At 46.4% G+C, this 15330-nt stretch overlaps 1 protein-coding gene across 2 annotated transcripts in view; it reads right to left on the reverse strand.

Moving 5' to 3' along the window:
• Positions 1–15330, reverse strand: part of GRM7 (glutamate metabotropic receptor 7) — a 308776-nt gene that overhangs the window by 20473 nt on the left and 272973 nt on the right. Inside the window, exons 9-10 of one of the 2 annotated variants that reach the window (XM_064453416.1) lie at positions 12922–13168; positions 7077–7164 (exon numbers count right to left, since the gene is read on the reverse strand). In XM_064453416.1, the coding sequence (XP_064309486.1) occupies positions 7094–7164; positions 12922–13168 (318 nt within the window). In that variant the 3' untranslated portion in view covers positions 7077–7093. Of the gene's footprint in view, positions 1–7076; positions 7165–12921; positions 13169–15330 lie in introns of those variants that run through there. The other variant, XM_064453417.1, reaches the window with a different exon arrangement.

The raw sequence follows: 15330 nt of genomic DNA on the forward strand, positions 1-15330 counted from the left end.
GTCTTAAAGACATACATCTATCTATAACTTTATCTCTAGATATCTAATTGATATATCTATATTAACAGCTATCCAAAGCACTCACAGCCATGAATAAGGTGTTTTACCTAGCGTTGTTCCAACATCAAACTATAAGGCGATGGTTTAAGTGCATAAATAATTTCAGTTCTTAAAAAAGGAAACACTCTGACACTTCCCTGCATACTTACAAGTCTTGTATCGTGTAAGTCACGAAAGGTGCGAGACAGCCTGCAGAATAATTGATATGGGAGCATGCAATGATGTGAATGTATTAAAGTGCGTCACCAAAAGCAGGTATACTGAGATGCAAAAACAAAGTAATCCCCAACCGTTCAGACAAGAGAGGACCTGGCACAGGCTGCACCTGGAGGCTGCAAACTCCCAGGGTCTCATGGCACCTACTGGCTTGTTACTGGCGCAATGAAGAGTTTTTCCAGCAAAATTTCCTGGCCATATAACCATATTTTATAAAAATAGTAATCTCATAAGTAGCTGGAGTCCAGCTATGCTTAACAAAGACAAAGGGTGAAGACTTGGCTTCCCCTGACCTACCTTTAGGTCTCATTCAAGCAACAGTGGCAAAAGACTTATTTCTGAGAGGTTTTAAATGAAACCTTTAAATAACACATACCGCTCTCAGCCACACAAAGTGCATCATGGTTTAAAAAATACAGACCCATTGTGAGGGATACCCTTCACAGTGTGAAGTGTCACGAGAAGAGTCTAACCTGGCATCGCCAAGGAGGCTAACCGCAAACGCCTTGTGTCGCTCACAAGATGGCCAGGGAGAGAATAATTGCTGGCACTACTTTGCCTGCCGGGCAACAGGATGCTGTCATGGATATATAAAACCTGAAGGAAAACATTGATTTAAATGGATATTGGGACCTTGAGAAACTGGTAACAATTAAAATGCAAATTGAATGCACAAATGCAAATGGAGGGGGGAGAAATTAACGTTCTTGGAACAAAAATCCTGCTTTTTCCTTTTTTTAAAGGAGAAACCGATGGCCCCAGGCTGGTCGCTGCGGGGATGGGGTGCTGTCCCATGGGGAGCGGGGAGGGCTTTGTGCTGCCCCAGAGCTCCCGGCCATGCTGGTGGTGAAGGGTCCGAGGTCAACATCGGAAAGGGAACTCACCAAAACCAAAGAATGTGTCAAAAACATCAAACAGCACATTTAAGTTTCACTTGTCACTCCTCAGAGTGCACCAAACTCTATCTTCTGTCCCCCATATTGGTCTCAAGGCACTTTAGGTCTTCACGTCTTCATCTCTTTAGAGGTTGCATCTGTATAAATCTTTTAGTTTCAAAAGTAAATAAGACAATATCAAACCAGCAAAATTTTACCCATGGAAAACAGCCTCGTTACAGATACCCCTTGGTGTGTACAAAATTAAAGGTTGTTCAACTCTTCAACCTCATCAAAAATAGTTGGGCTACGACTTGGAAAATATGTACTACTGCATAAGTAGCTTCTGGAATAAATACTTACATGCCAGTTTCCAGCCTAAATTTGTAAAAATACCAGAGTGCAGGGAGCCTAATGGCGTGCAGAAGGGAGCTGTTCCTTGATCAGATGCCAAGAAGGCATCTCTTGATCGGTGTGTGCGTGCTAGAGACGTGTCCCTAACAGGGAGTGACAACTGGGAAGGCAGCTCGGGAGAAAAAGTACGTGGTGATGATAAGAGGGAGAAGAAAATCACCTCTGAACTGTAGAAAGTGGAAAATATAAAGTGCACCTGTGGTTCATAGTGTGGCACAACAGCAAATTGTCTTTTAGCTGCTTTATCAAACTATGTTATGCAAAATTACATAAAAATAAGAGTTAAGGTTCCTGAGGGGGAGCAATTACAATACAGCCTGTCGCAAACACATCTTTCCTAAAGCTTTAGTAAGTGCTGCCTGATCAACGTTGAGCAGTATTTCTGCAAGTCTCCCGAAAGAAACGCAGCAAGTCTTGCCCTGGCCGCCCCCTCCAGCCGACTGGGAGGGGGCTCCGACTGCAGCGCGTGGGACTGCGCCCCAGGCGGGAGCAAGGACACGGTGCACGACGCAGGGAGAGGCACCAGCCCCGACGCTGCAGCCACCTCGCTGCGAGAAAATAGCTGTTCCCTCCATTTCCCATTTGTTGCCTGGGCATAGAGTCACGGAGGGGTTTGGGTTGGAAGGGACCTTTAGAGCCCACCCAGCCCAACCCCCCGCAGTGAGCAGGGACACCTGCAACCAGACCAGGTCACCCAGAGCCCCGTCCAGCCTGGCCTTGGGTGTTTCCAGGGATGCGGCATCGACCACCTCTCGGGGCAACCTGTTCACAGTCCTTTGCACCACATCCAAAACAGCTCTAAGAAGCAGTTTAAGTATCAGTTCAGAACAGGGAAAACACTCAGGTTTTGCAGTAAAAAGTAGCTGGAAACAAAATGCAAAGCCGAGCTCCTGCAGATGAATGGGACCTGCCAACTCCTAACCCCAAAATCAGATTTCTATAGTTCAGAACACTCACACTTTCTAACCTAGAGGAAACCGAGGGAAGTCTGTGCCCTTCAAGAACTGAGCCTTCCTCCAGAAGGGGGAGAGAAAACCAGTTTTAACTGAAAAACTTGCTAAAAAAAAGGAAGTGAATTTGTTCATACATTTTATGCTTGAGCGCTTCCACTATTGCTTGAAATCGTTCTGCAGATGAAGACTTACAGACCACGGCGATGCCACGCCGGGCGGCGGAGGCGGGCGCCCTCGCTCCTGCACCGCTCCTTGCGCAGACTGAGGGCGAACTGTGGGGCTCTGCACCCCCAGCAGCGGCCGGGCCACCCCCGGCGCCACTCGTCCCGTGATCAGCCAAACATGGTGGAATCTACCATGTCAATGAAATCATTTACAGCTTGGGAAATGGGAAAATATGTATTAGGGACCAAGTTGGGGTGTTGCACAAGCTAACTTGGAGCTTACTCGTGCAATAGTTTTTAAAATAAACATATCAGAAGAAATTTATGCTAAATGTTTAGCTTTTCAGTAAGCCATTCTAAAATAAAAATAGATGCAGTGAAGACCTGTCAAGGTCTTTTGCTTATCAATTTTGACTGCAAATTCTCATTTCTTAGCAGCCTCCACTGAACAGAAAATCCTTCAAGTGAGGTTAAACACAGAGCACTTTCTCAGGATGAAACTAGCCAGATTTAAAATGAAAATGACGCTTCAATCCAGAAAATAATTATTCTATACCACATACTCTCAGGCGTGACAAGCTACAGAACATCACACAATTTGAACCCAAAGCCTTCAAAGAGTTGCCCGGCCCCTGGAGATGCTGCTGGATGGTGTAGGGGGCCCTGGGGAGCCCCGGCGTCGCTGGGACGGCATGCAGGAGGGGGAGAGGCACGGAAAATCCTTGGCACTAGAGGGTAACTCAAACTACTTACCTCTTTCAGCATAAGCCCACGATCAGTTTGGAACCCTGTCATGACTCACATCACAACAGCTCCATTATAGCTTACTCCAAGTAATTGCATATATATTCTGGGAGAGATACGACCAAGAAACGTAACGACTTCACGCACCACGGTGCTGCACATACCTTACAAATGATCTCAACGCTTTGCAGTCACCAGGGAAATTTCTCTGTGTACAGGTCAAGGAAGAAAATGACTTGTAAAGTAACTGAAAAACTTTTGGAAGCAGCACACTGCGCCCAAACCCTGGGAGGAGAGCCCCTGCCTTGGGCTGTGGCTGAGCTGCCCTCGCTTGTAGTGGGACTATGATTGTTCAACAGCCTCAGTGGCGTTAACGGCCTGCTCGGTAGAAGAGCCGACCCTCCCGGCTCTGCCCTCGCGGAGAGGCACGTTTCCAAATTAATTCTCGTAGTACTGGAGACCTGCTCATTGCCCAGAGCGGCGCGCAGGACCGGCGGTGGGGAAAGCCAGGGCGAATTCAAGAGGAATGCCGAGATCAAGGGCCTGCCAGCTGCAGTACAAAGTTCAGACAACAACTCTGCTGAGCAGGAGGCTGCTCCTCTTGGTCTCCTCAACCCCTCGCAGCTGAGCGCTGCGGCACAGAGCTGAGGTGCAGAGGTTAGCTGCTGTTTGAAAATCCGAGGCCAGAGCCTCAGCTAATATCAATTGATGTTTCTCCTGCAAAGCAGCGGGACCGCTGTGGTTTAGACACGCTCAGCATCTGGCCTGGATCGAGTCAAAGTTCAGCAAAAAAGACAGAGGAATGATAAAAGGTAGCTGATGACTTGCAGTGTTTCACCATCATCCCTGCTAAAACAGCTTTAAATGCTGTTTTAATGTTTAAATGCTTGAAAGGACTACCAGTACCATCTTGTTGCAAAAAGCAACCGAAATAACAATGCCCAGTTAAAACAATCCAACCGAAAAGGCAGGGGGACTCTCTCCATTTAGCCTCTCCTTGACCGCTTTTATAAATGTTATGACTACAGAGCACAGCAAGCTCACGGGCATCACTCAGGTCCTTCCCGGAGCAAAAAAGCAACCCACAACATGGTTTTCTTTGTCCTTCTTACATGGAGGCGAATCCCGGTTAAACAGGACCTGTTATACACAGGGCGAAGCGCTCAGTAACTCCAGTGCGCTGAAGGGACACGCCAAAGCAAGCCACAAAGTCTTTGCCCCAGCAGCAAACTCACTGACCTTGGCATGAAGCGTCAGGCTGCTGCCCCCAAAACACGGCGGTCCCTGCTCCTCCAGCGCGGAGGCAGCCGAAGAGAGGAGCGGTCTTCCCGGGACCCACACGATCCCGTCTGCAACGCGTGAGCATCTCCCCATCCCCACCCACGGGAGCACATGGGTAGGGGAGCGTGGCACCTCTTGCTAGCCTTGCACTGGGAGGCTCTGAAAGCCCGAGGGATGGACCCAGGCCTTTCAGATATCACAAGCACTTTGGGCACCGGACCTGCGAGCATATTGCTTGGCGACGGCTCAGGAGAACAGCGCTGCAGATGTTTCTGCAGTACCAACTGTGACTCTGCAAAAGCATTTGGTTTTTCTTTGCCTTGTTCAGGTGACCGACAATTTTCCCTGACCCAGATACCATGTACAGTGTTTTAAGCCTTCTATTTCCATCAGTCTCAACAGTAAAGAAGTCCTATTTGTCACTCACGGGAAGCAATTTAAAAGCATTATAAATGCACCTCTCCGTGCATCACCCGGCAGAAAGTGATAGAGTCAAGTAACGGCTTAAGTGCTGTGTTCGTACCTGCGCACAAATATGTGACTAGCAAAACAAGTGTCAGTTTACAACTAAGTTGATGTTTTCCTGATATCATTGCTTTGCTTTTAATACAGCATGTTGTTTCTTGCCGGCTTTCGTTTGGTATTCCTGGAAGAACAAATCAAAACATAGCAACCGAGCCGCAGCGACAGCCCAGCTGGAACAGAAACGCTCGTGGGTGAGGAATGGAAAACAATACCTGTCGCAGAGGAGCACTGGCGTGGGTGAGACCATCCTCGAGCGCAGCGTTTTTCATAGCGTGGCGTGGCCCAAATTTTAAAATCTGCTTAAAGAATCGGAGTGGCCAATTGCTTTTTATAGGACTTGGATGACAAAATTATTTGTGTGTCTCTGCAGAGAGCAATTCCTTACGTTACACGGTAATGGTACATGGGAAAAATATTTTTTTGAAATCTCTGTGAGCTCCTAATTCTTTCAATTTTAAGCATTTTTTAAATTTTATTTTAAAAAGTGATTTCTCCTGAGAGTTAGGGTCTCTTCTATCTCCCTCCTATTCTTCTCATCTCCTTCCCTTTGCAATTTCATCTCCACATAGTCACCCTTTACTCTTTCACATTTGATTTGCAATAACACTTGGAGTAGCCCCTTCTCTCCGACTACTTTGTTATATTTCCCTCGACACCAGCCACCATCAACCTTTCTGACTCTGGCCCTCCAGGTCGTCCTGATGTTCGTAAAGAGCTTCACGCCTTAAATAAGGCTTTCTGCCTGAGCTGTGTGAGTTAGAATAATGGGCACGACTCAAATACAATGAAAAGCAATTTGAAGACTTCTCAAGAACTTGAGTTGAATTGAAACCGGACCTGTGGCAATTTACACCAGCTAAAGACATTAGTATTTTTTTTCCTGTGACTCAGAGACTCAATTCAAGCAGCATTCCTACCTTCCCTGATACAAGTTCTCACCTATTAGAGATGAGCTAAACGTTCTGAAGGTGGCATATGGCAATTTCTCCCAGCACCAACGGCACAGCGCCGCAGCGACCAGGCCAGCACCTTTCATACCCCGGCAAAGCCCCAAAGGAGCGGGCAAAGCTGCCTGAGCACACACATGGAATTGCAGATATGAGAAATATTTATTAATCATCGGTAGTCATTTGCCTCCAAGACCAAATGCTTTCTCATTCCCCTAATTTCACTAGAAAAGCAGTAATTCCTGGCTGATGAAGTCACAAATACGAAATCAGCTCACAAGGTCACCACGCAGGCAGTCACAACACTTAGAAAAAGCCAGCCCTCAAAAATTGTTCACTTGTGGTAACTCAGGAGCGGTCACCGGGATCCCCCACGGCGAAAAAATATATTTTGCAAACTTATTTCAAGCAATTTATAATTTGAGGGTAAAGAAGGTTGCTCGCACGTTAGCAAACGTTATTTTTATGCTGCCAGGCAACCCTGCTGGCAAAGCTGCTAGAAATGACTCAGAAAACATTTTGTTAGTTGTTAGATCTGATTGCCATAATTAACTTTCGATGATTTGTTTGTTCCTTTTTAAAATTCTTATCAAATATCTCCATCTTCAAAGGCTTTATTGGGATCCACCTCCACCGGTGGGAAGTAGAAGACCACCAGTCCTTCGCTTCGCTGGGGCACAGCACAGGGATTAAGACCACCCAAGTCCTGGGTCTCCCCTTTTCAAAGCAAGCCCTTCACATGGGACCTTTGCGTAATGGATACGTGAACAATTTTTAAGTTAGACACATGTCTTAACATAGCTGCACTAATGCGCATTCCTCATTTACGTATATAATCATCATCATCGTCATAACTTGAGAATAAAGTAATAAGAAGCTAGATTTTCCTTACCTTTGTGGAAAGCAGGCAAAAGCTATACAGTAGGTGGAAGAGTGTACCAAGTAACAGATTTTTGAACACTCTTTCTTACTGGTGGTATGCAGTCTACAGGAAAAGTAAATACATTGGTATGTATAATAAGTCTGTTCACAATAAATCCTTCAAATTTTGCCCTGTCATGAAGGCCGTGACATTAATCCAGCTGAAGAGCTCAGATTAGAGCAGCGATAGTGGAAAGCTGAGAGGCGCCACTATATGAAATTAAACTCCGGGTTAGAAATAAATGAACCAGTTCGCAGCAGTTCAGGTACCTCTGAACATGGGAGCAGCTGCTCAGAAAAGAGCGGCTCTGGCTGATTTTTTTCCCTCTCCCCTGAACAAACTCTGGAACTTTTTTGGCTTTACTTTAAGACTCCCCAGTCCTTCCTCACCCTTGCAGTTACTCTCAGGTTCCTTGGCATCATCAACAATCATTTTAGTTTTTTTTTCCCTCAGAAATACGTAGTAGGCGACGTCATGTCAGTGGTGTTAAGGATGAACAGGAATGAATGCACGAACACACCGGGCACGGCATGGGAGCATTTGCGCAGCGGTGCCTGCGCGTCTGTCCGAGACAGGAGATGCTTGTGTTCCACATACGCTAGCCACAGTTGACCGATGGGAAGCCACAACGTTCTCAACGCGGGGAGAAAACCGAGGACGGACACGCACCGCTCTCGCTGCCGCTGCCGCAGAGAGGAGCCGACAGCGCGGAGGAAAGCACTGCTTTGAAATAGAACCATGCAAACCGTGCCCGGTCTGTCTGGGGCAACGGGCAGCAACTGCACCTCGCTACTGGGGACCGAACTGACTGCCAAGTGAGTTCTGCTTAGCGTTAAATAAAGGAGACAGAGGAAAAAAACTATCTTGAATATGTCTGCACAAGTACCGAGCCCTCAAAGCACCTGCTAACTTAAAAGTCACAAACTTACAACCCTGCTGAAAATTAGACCCATATAAGCTTTTAGACCTTAAAGTTTTCGGGCTAGTCCGTGGTGACACACCATTCCTTTGCCTCTTCTCACCAAATCTCAGCTAAACTCCTTGGGGAAAGCGGTCTCCTCCCACGAGCTGCTCTTCCTCGCCGAGAGCTGTTCGTCACTTTGATGCGCTCGGTCTTTGCCACGGAGATGCTGCCCGCTCCTGTTCGATGCTCTATACTGCGGGGCTACCCTGCAATACTCGTCATGATCTCAATGCTTTATCAGTAGAGCACAGAAAAGCCCCCCCCAAAAGGGGGTATCTTGACCACGGCCAACCTCATAGGCTGTGAGATTTTTTCCATAAGACTGGAAACGGGGACCCTCGAAGACCAACACTCCCTGTGCTGCCAAGTTGCGAAAGACCCTACCCCAGACCCTGCAAGAAAACACCTTCCCAGAAGAACTGCTGCCAGGAAGGACTGGGCAGCTGGGTTTCCTTCTCATGGCTGCTTCCAGAGGGAAATGCGTGACAGCAAACACCCTTCCAGTAAGGTCTGCTCGTCCAGCCTGCGAGAAGCACGACCTCCTCATTACCAAACAACTGAGATGCTGATTTCCCTGTCGCTGTGTTTGGTAAAGCCATGAATTGAAGCAAGCTGTTACAGAAAAGGAGCGATTACATGTAAATCTCGATATAACTTAAGTACGGTTTGGAGGTTCAAATGTTTTTCTCGTAGTCTGACACTCTGCTCTTGCAGCAGAAACACAGACAACCGAGCAGAAGCACTCACTATCTGTTCAACTTCAGACTTGATGAAAAGCATTTTCTCAGGGTGAAATTCAACCAAAGACACATGAGAGCAGAATGAACTCGTTACATGGATGAAAGCTGCTGTGAACCAGACTCTGCTCATCTGAATCTGATGCAAACATGTATTAGCAGGAAAAAGCTGTTGAATGAGTACAACATGCACATACCAGATGGCAATCTGGAACGATTAAGACAGTCTTTATAAGTAACACAGTTTTAGATGGAAAAGCTTGGCCTTAATTTGTCCCATTCAGCATGAAAGCCCTCCCAGGGCATGGCTGGGGAGCTCAGCTTGTGAAATGTCTTGCTTCCCATACATCCTAAATAAAAAGCTGCAACACAGCGAGTGTCTATTGCTCCTGATGGGTGGGATATAAAGTCACTGCATTTCAAGTGCTTTTCCTCCCACGTTAATGCAGTTTCTTCTTTCATACTCACACTAAAACCCCAGTGCTTGAGCCCAGCTCTCCTAAGTGCTCCGCACATTTTTTCTGAGCTCAAACTCCTGCAGATCACCCGCGAGTCGTGTGCAGCGTCTCCACACGACGCTCAGCGCCGCTGCTGAGGACCACCTGCTCTTAGGAAGCCGCTCGGGTAATTTATCCACCTCCTAGTTTTGCATGCCCATCTTCAGCTCATGAGGCTTCTTTTAAAGTTTACCAGGTCATGGAGGTTATTTTCAAGGCTTTTTTTCCTCTAAAACCACCCACATTTTCCTTTTGGTTTTCACTCTGGCGCGTAAGTAGGACAGGCCGTAAATTTGGGCTTAGTCACCAAATTCCCCAATGTTTGGAGGTACGTGAATCCCGTGCTGGTGGCTCAACTTAATGGTTCTTCGGAGATAGGAAATATTTGTGTATTTTCGATAGAAATGGCAACTCCAGTCTCCAGCACCTGAGCAAGCCGTGGACAGCAGCATCACCAGGAAATACAATAGAAAATCAAACTGGAAAACCCAACTGTACTTTTGCACTTGCGAGAAAACGCTTGGTGGCCAGATCTGCACCTAAGCTAGCTTTGCACAGCGCTGATGAGTCTCAGGCTCATCCTTTAATCCCCCTTCAATGAATTTACTCTCGGCCTGACGCAGTGAGCTCCGGGGGCACCTGGCCCACAGCTGCCGACCAGGACCTCCCGTCCCATCCCTGCGCTCCTCGGAGCCGCGGGTCACAACCCCAGAGGTACCTGCTGCGGCTGACCCCCTCCCTCCGCCGCGGGAGGTAACTGTTAGCCATCGCTGGTCCAATTTAAATTTGAAAAGGCATTATTTTTGTTTTCTTTTGAAGAAAGATATTTGAGATTTAAAAAATGCTCATAGCATTGATGTAAATATCTGGGGCAAGTTTTTTATTCACATTTCCTATTTTCCAATTGGCAAAATTGTGAAAGATCTCCCCATCCGCTGTATAAAACATTTTTGTGAGGTTAAATTGCTATAAAAACATCAAAACCTTATTTATTTATAGAGAATATTCAAAATTTTACTGAAAGTGTGGGGAGTTTTGCTTGGATGGCGTTGCTCTTTTTGAGCTCATTAATACGGGTTTCAGTTTTTCCGCCTAGAAGTGGAACTGTAAGCACTTTTTTTAAACAAAATACTTGAATTAAAAAAACAAAAGAAGAAACCCAATTCAGGCATACAATGACTTACTTGTATAGACATAAACGCCGAATGTTGCCTGATTAGGGGGTTGACTGACACCTATTGAAGGCTATAGGAAAGCTCCCGTTAATGGCAGTAGTAGCCCACACTGGGTCTAAACATTCCCAAAGACTTTAAGTACAGCAGTAGTTTATTTCATTTGATTTTCTAATGGTTTTTGTTAACACACATATCCAAAGAATGAAATAGTAGTGGGAGGTGCAGCTAAGAATATGAGCAGATGGTACTATATATATACATAAATAATTAAAAGATTTAAACAAAAAACTATTTTCCACACCATAAAAAATTTGAAAGCCCAGAACTTGCAGAAAGACATAGAAATGAATCCTATTGCACATTTGCTGACTGCCCAGGTTGAACAAACAAATTTAGATGCTTTAGAATCCTACGCATAAGCAAAGGAGTTCACAGAAAGCCTTCTCCCTTCACGCACACTAATGTCGAATTTGGGAGGGTTTTATTCCCAGTGGACTTTAATCCAGCTTTAAATCAGTGTTAACAAAACCAGGACTGAAGGCCGGGTGCTTAAGGCAGAAAGCGATACATCTCAGCAAGCAGGGGGATTCCGCCCCTTACCTCTGCCTCTTAAAAACATAAAAAAAAATGTATTAAAAACATATAGTGTATAGCCCGGGGTGAAGAAATGCTGCATGTTGCCAGGAATATGGCGGGTTAAGTAAGCAATATTTCTTTTTAATAAAAATATCTCCTACTCAGGGAAAAACCTGACTGTTCTTTGGTGAGGGGGTGGGGGGGGAATATTCTCCAAAGTCTGACAACAGCAATAAGATGCAGCACAGGAAAATGAGACCGGGAGGGGAAACCTGGAGCAGGGAAGCCCCGAGCTGTAGTTCCCACAGGGGCCACCTCTGCTTCTACGTCAAACATTCCATCACCAGGACTTTTTTTATTTTTCTCATTGTTCAAGTCTCTGAGCAGAAATGTTTAGATTTCACTTTTTTCTGGAGGACAAACTAATTCCAACCCATTTGACCAGAACAGCAATTGGTGAAACGCAGCTCAGCAGCACACACTCACCTGCCCTTTCCCAGCTGGCTTTCAAAGTGCCCCCCTTCCCTCCTCCCCGACCTCTCCCTCCATCCCCAGGGGCCTTTCCCGCCCGGCCGCCTCGGGTGTGCAGGTGGAGCGTGCGCAGCGGGGGTTCGACCTCGGCGGCAGCAGCGCCACGGCGAGGGGCACACTGGGAGCAGAGACAGCGGAAGGGGCTCCTTCTCCGTGGCCAGTGTCACCTAGCAGAAACTTGACTCGGCAGGGGACCCTGCGGCTCTCGCTCTTGCTGGGTAACACCCTACTGCGGGAGGTATATTTATTTCCTCTTGCGGCGAGGGCTCAGCTCAGTGTGGCTGGAGGAGGCGTAATATGGTCCTTAGTTTATGAGAAGCATTTCCTCACTGTCTTATGTCAGAATCATAGTTCAGCTTCTAAAGAAAGATGTCGTTTTGCCAGCTAGAAGGTATTTTGTATACCTGCATGATAAGGCATCAGAGAAAAATACTCGAGGGGTGAATAAAGGGAGGAAAAGTGCTGTGTCAATAATTTGCTGGCTGTTTCCACTTTGCTTTGACAGCAGAGTTTCTGCTTTGAGGCAGATCTTCAGACGGCAGTTAATAGACAAGAAGTGGCAGGGATTTCAGCAGCAAATGGATGAACGGATCATGGGCAAGGAAAGGGCATTTCTCCACATTCAGATCTGTTTTTCATAAAAACTGCAGACATGTCTAAACCTTTCCAATATGCTACAAAGTTGTGCAGCTGTCTCCTTCCTCAACTCCCTCCAGATTCAAATGCAAATCAAATTTGATGGCCCCAGCATGTAATTTTGTGCTACAATATACCATGTTACGCGCATTAAGGAAACTGGAAGCATCTTTTCGATCTATTTTTCTTTTAAATCAGTGGCAAGATTTGCATTCACTTTTATAGGACCACATAAAGCCCTTAAACGGGAACCTTCAAGGACTGTGAGATTTCTGTAAAGAAACTTTGCAAGAAACAGAATTATAACTCAGGTCAGCAGAGTTACAAGTGACTTTGGTCCTGTCCCTGCACTCAACTCATCCTGGAAACTGTACCTGCCCGGGTGAGGAAGGTTTGAGTTTGACACGGGCTGAAGGCTGCGGTACTCAGGGATGCTGCTGCTTTCTTACTCACAGAGGAAGGAAGGGAGGAGTTGTTACTCACAGCCCCCAAACGTTTTGTGAGGAGTTGCTGCCAGCCGGCACAACTCAAAAAATTGAGGAGGAAATAGAAATTTTTTTAAAAAATAATATATATATATCTGTGTGAGACATCAAAAATCTTTAACTGAGAAGACCAAATAATACGAAGACCCTAAAACTCAGGTATTGGTCAACACCTCCAAACCCCAGCCAGCCAACGAACAGAAGAGCGGCGGTACTTACTGTTTGGGTCTACGTTCTCACACAGCTCCGTTTTGGCTTCGCCGTTGGGCCTGTCGCTGGGTTTGTGCGAGAGCCGTGACGACATGGTCGCTGCTGTGACCACAGCCTTGAAGCTGCGTTTCCGTTTCTGGACGTTTAGCTCAGGGTGGAAGATGATGATGTACACCTTCGGCATGTAAAGCATCCCCAGGGCCACTGAAGCACTTAAGTTCATGGATATTGTAAGTGTGGTAGTTTGTATGTAGAGCTAGGAGACACAACACATGAGACGCTATTACAAATAAGATGACTGGGAAGCAGGCTGTAGTACTTCAAACATTAAGTAACCATTTAAAAGCATTTTTTAATGAGTTCGCAACCAAAGATGCGCGAGCTGAGACCTTCGCGCCGCAAACCGCCGTGAGGACGGCACTCATCAGCTACCTGCGGCACCAACAGCCTCTTCGGAGGCCAGGGCTGGAGCTTCCAGTGTCCTCAGCAATAGAGTTTTCACTGTGTGCTTATGGTAGAGCTTCCGTTCGTTTGTTTAACGAGTGAAGATCAGATTTGGACTAAGCAATGCTGGTATAAGTTTAAATTTAGGTCTACTGTAAGTTATATTGGAGGAACTATAATAGTACAGGTTAGAAAAGAAAGCTCACTTTTTAAAAAATTTTGAGGAAACTGGGATTCTTTTGTTTTCACTGTACCTTAATTCCTACAATTCATTGAAATAACTTTGCAGAGAGTACACAATGATTTGTGTGCTCGTGACATCCGGCCATGCTTGTTACGAAAAAATAGTATACGTGCAAGTCAGAGAACAGGTGCTGCCATGAGGTGAGTATTCACAGAAACCACAAGGATTTAAAAGCATACTCTGCAAATATCCAGGGGTGGAAAAGCCTCCCCCCCCGCTTTTTTTAAAATTATCTTTCAGAGGATACACTTAATAGATAAACCAGAACAATTCTTGTGACTTAAGAGGATCAGCTAAAAGTTAAATAGCACAGCAGAGGGAGCACAGTACAGGTGTGAGGGAGCTGAAGAGGGAGCAAAGTCTCTGCGGATCCTTTTCAAAAATTAAATATATGGCAAATTTATATAAATGGGAAAATCATTACACATTGAGGGTGCTTTCTTCAGAACCCTATTTCCTCTTCTCCTCCTATTCAGTGCTAATCAGGCTGAATTTCTGATGGAAAAACTCCATGAATAAATATAATGGCAGAGTAAAATGCTGACACTGCCCAGGTATTTCCAAATTCCCATATTTAGAAAAATACGAATGTCTCCAGACGTGCTAGTTACATCTACGTAACAGTTGCTGTTATAGCGATTAAGACCACGACTGGAAGCAATAAAATGCCTTACAGAAAACATAAAAAATATGCTGCGCACGGCTGTGCCTCCATACAGACGCACACAAGCAAAAACTGAAGTACTTTCTCAGTTTCTATTTACTCGTTATGAGAAGGAGACGACGCTGATGTCATCAGAAATGCTGCCAAAGTCAGGACATTGGGACATAACCCATCTCAGCCTGCGAAACGGTGCGCTGGGCCAAGCTACACCATTTGAGGCTGGGAGGGAGCGCCAGGGGTCACCTCGTCTAAAGCCCTGCCCCAAGGACAAGCCAGAACAACTTCTGACAGGTCACCCTGCCCTCAAACCGCCCTCTGATGAAGGTTTCACACCCTCTGACCCAAAGTCCCGCAGAGCGCCCAGGTCTCTGAAACATTTGGCCTGTAGCTGAAGGAAGCTGCTAATTGTCCTCTCCTGGTGGAGCAAAGGGCAAGCGGCCACCACGCCCTCTGTTACCTTCTTCTATATAATTAAATAGTTACCGTCTTTTGGAGAACTTTGGAAGAGCAGTATGGTACCATGTTGCCCTGTGGTCTTTGACACACAACGGGGCAATTTCTCCCAACTTCAGCCACTGGGAAGACCTCAGGCCCTTCCGCCTCCCCCCAGCCTGGACACTGCCAGTGACCACTGCCATAGATTGGCTACTAGGGGAAATGCCTTCCCTGCCAGAGCGGTCAGGCCCTGGCACAGGCTGCCCAGAGAGGTGGGGGAGTCACCGTCCCTGGGGGGGTCCAACCACTGTGTAGACGTGGCGGGTTGGGGGTTGGACTTGACAATCCTAGAGGTCTTTTCCAACCTTAATGATTCTGTGATTCTATGCTGCTTCACCGAGCTGCGATGCCCAAACCGATGTGCTGCTCTGCTGAAGCCTCCATGCTGGAGGATTATTTTCTGAATTTATCTTAGAGCACCGCTGTGAAACACGGTGTTTATTCTCCTCAGTCAGGTAGCGTTGCTGCCTGCTGCTCTCCACTGCAGAGTTACTGCTTGGCTGGTTACTCCTCACCTTATACTCTGCAGCTGAATATTGTTACACTACACGTGCACGCTCTGTACCTTTAC

Source organism: Phalacrocorax carbo, chromosome 6, assembly GCF_963921805.1.
Source record: "Phalacrocorax carbo chromosome 6, bPhaCar2.1, whole genome shotgun sequence".
Lineage (NCBI taxonomy): Eukaryota > Metazoa > Chordata > Aves > Suliformes > Phalacrocoracidae > Phalacrocorax > Phalacrocorax carbo.